The following is an 8,512-nucleotide window of genomic DNA, read 5'->3' as shown; positions in this document are numbered from 1 at the left end:
ACTTATATGTTGTGGCCTATTTATTTTTACCAATAAACAGGTTACTTAAAATTAAAATTTCACACCTCTCTTTGTCATCTTCAAATCCAATGTTACAAATTGTGGTTTCCATGAAACAAAACTCAACCTTAGAATGACCTCACATAATGAGACACGAACCTTTATGCCCTTTGTATCTAACGTTGTATTTTGCTGTGTTCCTCTTCTATTTCGAATTAATCCCTACTATAACTAAAAATAAATTTGCACATTTGATCTTTATTGAACCTTGCCACGAACTTGAATAATGCATCATTTTATACATAAAATCTGCTGTTCTTTACAAATCTTAAATCAAATATCGGGGCTCCCATTTTCAGAAATATCACTTTAACATCCACATCACCTTCAAAATCGTGTTAAAGGACACAGCAATTAGTAGCAATGTGTGGCCCTCTTCTCCACCTACAACTTTTACATACAAAATTTTGCTGTATCCCGCGTTATTCCTTATTATGGATTCGAATGGTGCACCTTGTACATGTAAAAATTTCTTAAATTTTATTGTGATTATATTTGTGTAATCTTCAGTTAACAACTTCTTTTGTCATAGAAGAGATTACAAGCAGTCTTTTATTCTTGCAACGTGTATCTTAGCTGTCAGAACTTTATTATGTTTCCGGCAGTGTAGAACACCAAAGTTTAGCGCTAGTTCAGTAATTCTTTCAACGTCCTTAAACAGGCAATATGTCCTCATTTCACCATTATGCTTCACGTTTGGATACTAGTGCAATGCTGAGAATTTCACATTTACATTGGTTTCTCTACCTCTTCATCCCAACTTTGATTTGCCTTCTCATGAAAAATCTTTGCACTCCTGCAGTTAAAGCATTTTTTCCATACCATTATTAGACATGGATCGTTACAGTACAATATCTTTTACAGGTACAACATACTGATCCCTGTCCATACTTGTGTCCACACAGTTAATTAGCAATGCCTTTGTAGTTACCCCAGTCGACGGACACGGACGTGGCAAAACTTGAGGATGCTTACAAGTGTGCTGCTAGTTTCATCTGTGATATTTGTATTTATGTTTCAGAATTTTACAAAATTATGTTGACTATTTTAGTTGAGCCTTTGCCTACAACTCCTGTTAATTTATTTAAAAAAAGTAACAACACTCTCACTTTACAATCACTACACACCCAAAATAATTAATTTCTTCTCGATGTCAACCCCTGTAAATTCAATAGGTGATATTTTGAAATGTTTGTCTTCACTACCTGTATGATCTCGATTTACACTTTATTCCTTTTCAAATATAAATGCACGATACTCCATCTACTGAAGAAGTGCTTACTGCATAGTTCTTGAACTGCTGGAGATACTGTCTAGGCTGGGAACATTTTACCCAGATTTATCCTGTAAAAGATCTACTTCTTGTGACCACGACAACAGGTATTTGACAGCTTGTGGCCGCGGACTCTTCAGAGCTAGGTGCTCTTACTTCTGACAAGTGAGACTTCTGTGAATCAGACAGGGAGAAAACTTTTAGATATCACAGCCATACCAGGTGCGATTCGAAGAGGGGGCTGATATCGCGCCGTGTTATTTTTAAATTCCTCATTAAAATATTAACCATGACAACAGGTATTTGACAGTGTGTGGCATAAGAGATACCCCCTATACGTTCGTGCATCAGTTATGTCAGTCTTCCTTTTGTGAAGTCAACTAGTCAGCGATTTTAAAAAACTATTTTTAGTATTTCTACATTTTATTTTCTACTGCTATTTTGAAAATTTGTTTGCACTTAGCCTAACAGCTGAAACTATTCAAGAATTGAATGAGCCAATATATTACACTTTAAAATCACAAAGAAACAAGACAGTTGGTCATACTTACCTTCAGAAGGCAAAATTTGGATACCACTGATAGACACACGTTTTAAGACTGCCAAGTGCCCCGCAGGTAGGAAAGAGGGACGGGTTCGTAAGCATTAGGAAAGAATGGCTGGCCAATCAGACCCCACAATTGGAGATAAGTGACTCTTTCCTTCCTGAGGAAGGAAAGAATACTCCCAAAAGCTAAGAATAGTGTTTCCTCTTTTAAATGCATGAATCTGCAATGCTGGAATTTCCTCACAAAGGAAGTGCTGACAAGGCAGTACAGTTTCATAGTTTTCTCACATAAACTTTTCTTTTGATACAATATTAGGTAGGACCATTAAAAACAAAATTTTTATCCTTACCTGTGTGACACTACAGTGAGTCTCTTGTGACCACTACAACTGTCCAGCGGTGCAATTAGAAATAGATGCCAGACCTGATTTGCCAGAAGAAAATAAACTGCTCACATTAATTGTGCTAGTGCCTATATGTCTGAAATTGGGTAAAAGGATATTTTATTCAATAACAAGCAAATAACCTGTTCGGATAAGCAAATGTGTGATGATGATGATGATGTTCGGTTTGTGGGGCGCTCAACTGTGCGGTCTTCAGTGCCTGAAGCAAATGTCTGCTCCACCTCTACTGTACTGCCACACTTCAGGAATTCACCAGTGCTTCCTTAATTCCTTATAAACAGCATTTCACATTTAAGAAAGAACACACTGATAAATTTTTTATTTGACATTTGTTATTTATTCATAAACACTTCTTTCGTAATTTAATGTGGCATAAAAAATTGCAAAGTACATATTTTTGAACGACAAAAATGTTCACACGAAGAAAATGAATACACAAACATCTTGCAACCACAGTCTATTTAAGCTATTTTCTTTAAAAAAATGCTCTTAACATCAAACTCAATATTAAAGGTTGACAATGCCGAAGACGGTGATGGTGGAGACCGTATGTCACTCTTCTCACTCAGTGTGTACATAATGTAACATACTTCCTTAAATTTACTCCTTTCATTAAACTACACAAAATAGCAACAAAATGAGTTACACATACAAATGTTTCTGATGAATATAACATAAAACATGTCATTAACCTGTTTAAAGGCATTTGCAATTAACAGCAAACAAATGGACAGGCCTGTGCATAAGTAACTCACCAACAGGAACTCTGTGAAACAAAATTTGAAACAAAACAATTCCAAATTGAATTCAAAGTTCATTTCTAACAATTTTACAGCATAGGCAAATTTGATGCTCATGAAAATTTATGTGTAAGCCCAGTGTTAGACAGTGCATATAACTTAACACTAAAATTATTTTAATATTATTCAAGAAACGGCCCCACAATTTGGAATGTTAGATACAGCAAACTAAAGCCACTATCAGCACGTGTATGATAACCTCTACTGCTCGGATAAAAAATCTGGACCTGAAAATCTGGTTTTTCGGTAACATGGCATGCCAAAAACTGTTTTATCAAGTTCTCTGACCTTCTGGGGATCTGAAAATTTGGATCCAGATTCGAGAGAGTACAGAGGACCTCATTCCATAAATCTACCTTTTCTGGCCTGAATGTGATCTGAACCTCTTAACTTCAGTTCCTGGAAAGCCAGCTTGTCGAAGTTTTTGAATCTGGAGTCACACGGTGTAGGTTGATCCGAACCTCTCTGTGCTCGGTCTGATACGATGGAACTAGTGTCTCGCCACATACCTGGAGCCACGAGACTCATCTCGGTTCGGAGTTGACGATTTGGAATCAAGAGACAGCACACGATCTGAAGCGGTATACATCATCTCACTAAGCTGAGGAGGATCTGGGGATCCGTAACCTGTCTCAAAAGACAGCCTGTGACCTGAAGTAAAGTATTTGTTTTCCTGCGTTCGATCCAAGGTGCGTACAGGCTCCCTACGCTGTGCTAGATCCGATAGGACATAACTAGCTTTTCGCGACTGTGACCTTCCCGGTGTGCTGAACACACGCTCAGGTAGCTGTTGTGAGAGCAGGAATTCAGACTCGACATCTATTGCAGATTCTGTAAGACATTCGTCTAGGTCACCGAATCTGGAGACACGGGACAGTGGTCGACCCGAACCTCTGAACGCTGGGCTCTCAGGTTTATCCCGGTTTGGAGTCGCACATTTGGAATTAAGAGATGGTGCCAGATCTGAAGCCTTATACCTCAACCCACGGATCTGAGGGGGATCTGGAGCCCTACGACGCTCGAGATGCTGTCGAAGGTCCGAAATGAGGTACCTGTTTTCCTGCGCTCGGTCCGATATGGCAGACCTGACATCTTGCAAATGTGATAGTTCTGTTGTGACAAACCCGTGCTCATGGGGCTGCTCTGAATCCAGATATCTAGATACGACACTCCGTAGTAAGACAGTTTCTGCAGCGGGCTCATCCAATTTGCTGAATCGAGAGACATGGGGTGACGGTTTATCTGAGCCTCTGGACCTTCGGTCCTTAGGCATCTTCTGGTTGGGAGACAAGTGCCTGGAATCGCGAGACTGTGTCCGATCTGAACCCGTGTAACTCGTCTCACTAATCAGAGGAGGATCTGGGGCTTCGTAACGTGTCTTAAATGACTGCCTGCGATCTGCAGTAAAGTACTCGTCTTCTTGGGATTCATCTGAGATGTATATAGGCTCCCTACGCTGTGCACGGTCTGATGCAATGTAACTAGCTTCTCGTGACCGTGACAGTTCTGAAGTGCTAACCCCACGTTCACGCGGCCGTTGTGAAGTCAGGACTGTAGATTCGAGATCAGACATTAAAAGAGACATTTCCAGGTCACTGATTCTAGAGACACAGGACGGTGATAGAACTGAGCCTATGAACCTTTGGTTCTCACACTGATCCTGGTGCGACGAAAAGTATCTCGAACTGTGAGATGATGCCAGATCGGAAACAGTATACCTCGTCTCACTTAGCTGCGGAGGATCTGGGACTCCGTAATCTGTCTCTATCATCTCTCGAAGGGGTGAAGCACTAGGCTCCCGGTGTGTTGAAGCCCGATACCCGCGCTTACAATGCGGCGAGGCCCGATACTTGCGCTCGCAGCGCGGCGAAGCCCGAAGCTCCTGGAGGTCTGAAGCACGATGCTTCCGACAGCGAGAACCACGATGCTTCCGACAGCGAGAACCACGATGCTCCCGACTGTGCGAATCACGACGCTCCCGACTGCGCGAATCACGACGCTCCCGACTCCCCGAAGCACGACGCTCCCGACTCCCCGAAGCACGACGCTCCCGACTGCGCGAAGCACGACGCTCCCGACTGCGCGTAGCACGACGCTCCCGACTCCCCGAAGCACGACGCTCCCAACGGTCCGAAGCAAGAAGGTCTCTGTTGCTTGAAGCACGAGGCTCTCGACGGTCTGTAGTTGTGAACCTTTCTTCCTCAGTTTGTTCCGTGGTGTATCTGTGCTCCTTGTGTTGTGTTCTATCTCCTCCTCGTGATCGTAATCGTTTTGATCTGCCAAAACCACGATCGTGGGGCTCTTCTGAGACTCGATTTGGGTCTGTGTGCTCAGGTTCCCGAGACTGATGCAGAGTATTAGGACCCGAAATGGGTAACCGAGTATGTGAAGAATTTTTAATTGAGGACTTCTTTACGGCAGGTTGGTGTGGTTTGCAATTCGCAGGCAGTCGCGACTGATTCTGGTCTGCAGGCTGCATCTTACCCTGCTTCTTTGAACTGACATTTTCCATCAGCTTCTTCCATTCTGACATCCGCACGAATCTAGCTCGAGTTATACCGAGGAATACTTTGAAATTGCGTGCCTTCAAGTCCTCAGAAGATTTGTCATCAACCCAAATAGTCAGCCGTATCCTTTTGTCTGTCTCTGTTACTCTCTTGATGATTTTCCACTCGGTAGTGGAGATGTCTGCATTTTGCTTCTGAAGAAAGTCCAGAATCTGCTGGTTACTTCTCTTATTCATCCCCTTTATCACCCACAGTACAAATGTGGTACCCTTCAATGTGGTCTCCGCCTGTGCGACTTCCAACTTGGCACCCGGCCACGGGTCGATCTTTGGTACAGTACTGCACAGCCACGCTTTAGTCGTCCTGTTGGCACAAGTGAATGCTAAGCCCCCATTCTCGTACTGCATGGCAGAAAACTGGATTGGTTCTCCCTTGTCTGACGGATTAATCCTCTCCACAAGTGCAGTTCCCAGCATCTCTGCCTGTTCCTCTGTCATCTTGATGTCTGGAAAGCCCTCGGGCACGACAGCCATACTCATCGTGTCAGATTCACTTTTAGTTGTGGTATTGTCCAAATTCGCTTCTTTCAATTTGCGTTTTTGCTTAACTTCATCGGTGTTACTTTCCAATTTTTTATCAACTCCCTTACTATCAGTGACAGTTTTATTGTTTTTGGCAACTTTATTACTTGTTTCAGACTTTTGGGTTTCTTCTACTAGTTTCCGTTTCTTTCGTTCAGCTTTAGATAGCACTCTCCCCCCTACCAACAAGGCTTCCATTATTCTCATTTTTCGCTTCTGTGCACCCGACATACGCTTCTTTTTGAGTTGCTCTTGGCTGACATCTGTTTCCGCCACTTCAGTTTCCATCCTCATAGATGCGTCAGATTCATCTTCCTCTTCAGGAACCTCACCATTTTGTTCCTCTTTCTGTTCTTCTCCCATCCCTCCAGAATTCTCAGCTTGTCCCGATGTATCCACTGCCTCTTCTACGAAAAATTCAGACGTGTCTCTTTCCTCCGAATCCCCAGTTCCATTTTCGTTGACCTCTTCAGTTGTAGAGTTGTCAGCATTAATAATATAACCTGATTCCACTTCTTTCAAGTTGTGTTTTTGCTGATCAGGTGCTTCCCCATTGTCAGCATTAGTTTTTACTTTTTTAATATTGCCATAACGTATTTCAGGACTTCGGATGTCTTCCTCTGGTTTCCATTCCTTTGGTACAGTTTTCGGTACTACTCTCTCCCGTGTTGCCTCACATTCTTGTTCCTCTTCCAGTTCTTTCATCCCCTCATAATTCCCATCTCCCGATACTTCCATTTTCTCCATCTTCACAACCTCAGTAATGTGTCGTTCCCCAGAAACATTCACAGACTTCTCTGTCGAAGTCATATCTACAGTCTCTATGGCAGACACACCTGGCACCGATTTTTCTGCGAGGTTCAAGCTCCCCCCCTCTGCAGCACTGTCGTCCCTTCTCCGGACTGCTCTTTCAGAGCTGTTTTCGGATTTGTCGGTTTCCCCAGCACCAGGTACGGCAGCTGAGGTCCCTCCCGTTGCGAGTTTAGAAGAATCTCCCTCTGCAACCGCACCTTTATCACCTACGAGGCCCGGGGTCACCTCATCTCGAGGTCCCCTGGTGCCTAGTTCGCATTCGGTCTGTTCTGAATCCCGGGTCGCCTCACAGAGAGGTCCCCTGGAATCTTCGGCATCTGCTCGCTCGGAGCTAATTTCAGATTTTTTCTCTATGATCCCACGAGAAGCTGAGGAAAGTGCGGACCACCCGGACAGAGCCCCGCTTGCCCGGGCTAGGCTGGATACTCTGGGAGGGCGCCCGGTATCCCAGAGGCCCCGTTCGAGGCACAGCTCCCCTGTGCCACGCACCCCTCGGCACGGGTCGCACCACACCTTGGGTTGGGGGGCAGTTTTGCGTCGTGCCCAGGACGACACATCTACCAGTGTGCCTGCACGGAGGGTTGGGAAAGTACTTCGTAACTTGCATAATTTGAAGAGTGTCCTGTATCGCCTCAACCCATAAACTGCAACTGCAAACACAACGAGAAAGAGAGAAACACTGAAATTCAAGAACTGCGTTTTTGTTCACCAAACAGTAAAGCTGTCCTCGTCGATTGTTGGTTTGAATGCCAAAGTGCTTTAATAGGAGTAATCCTGTCTGACACGGTGTAACCGTGCCTTCCTATGATTTTTGAACTGACCTACCAAGCCAGTTACAGGATACCTATCTTTTATGTGGACCTTGGACCACCGTATAACTTGGTATTTTTCACAATAACAAATCTCTGTTGACAAAATCGTCAGAAAACGATTGGGTATCAAATCCAATTACCTAGGATTTCTAGCAGAACATACCTACTGTATTACCGTGGCATGCTCCTCACCTCAAATGATGAGCAATAGGCTCACTAACTATGCATAAATTCTGCAGGTTTGCACCAGTTTAACTCTTTCCACTCCTATGTACGATCAAACAAACTTCGTATCATAATATCAATTCTAGCCAAAGGGTTTTCATGTGAGAAACTAAAAATTTAAGTTAGAAATTCACTACCAGGCACAGCTGTTCACGAGGAATAAAATGCGGACAGGAACTTGTATCCGGAAACATCGTTCGACGATGCTACAGGGTGTCAAAATTACAGGTGTTGTCACCTGTAAATGTACATATACGTGATACCAATTTTCAGGGATAATGGAGAAGATAAACGTATCAATTTGAGACAGGGGACCTTGCCCAGAAACAAATGATACAAAAGTTGTAAGAGAAAATTGGTCTGAGACCTCTGACAGTGAATACATGTACCAGTATTTTTGCTAAGAGTGTAGAGTAGGCAACTTTCAGAGGTTGTAGTCTGGACCAAAACAAGAAAAAATGTCCAGTAAACATGGTCTCTAAAAGGCATA

The 8,512-nt window shown here is 43.3% G+C and overlaps 1 protein-coding gene across 1 annotated transcript; it reads right to left on the bottom strand.

Annotated features, from left to right (window-relative positions):
* Positions 1-3,163: 3,163 nt before the first annotated feature.
* LOC126108139 (uncharacterized) lies at positions 3,164-7,556 on the bottom strand. The gene has a single exon (XM_049913385.1). The coding sequence runs from the start codon at positions 6,980-6,982 to the stop codon at positions 3,575-3,577; it is 3,408 nt and encodes a 1,135-aa protein (XP_049769342.1). The 5' UTR covers positions 6,983-7,556; the 3' UTR covers positions 3,164-3,574.
* Positions 7,557-8,512: the final 956 nt, after the last annotated feature.

The sequence above is a fragment of the Schistocerca cancellata genome, chromosome 11 (genome assembly GCF_023864275.1).
Source record: "Schistocerca cancellata isolate TAMUIC-IGC-003103 chromosome 11, iqSchCanc2.1, whole genome shotgun sequence".
NCBI classification, from domain to species: domain Eukaryota; kingdom Metazoa; phylum Arthropoda; class Insecta; order Orthoptera; family Acrididae; genus Schistocerca; species Schistocerca cancellata.
This window is presented reverse-complemented; position numbering and strand designations above follow the sequence as displayed.

What these genes read in the sequence shown, in the direction of transcription:
- LOC126108139 (XM_049913385.1), bottom strand. Translation starts at nt 6,982, where the DNA reads ATGACTTCGACAGAGAAGTCTGTGAATGTTTCTGGGGAACGACACATT.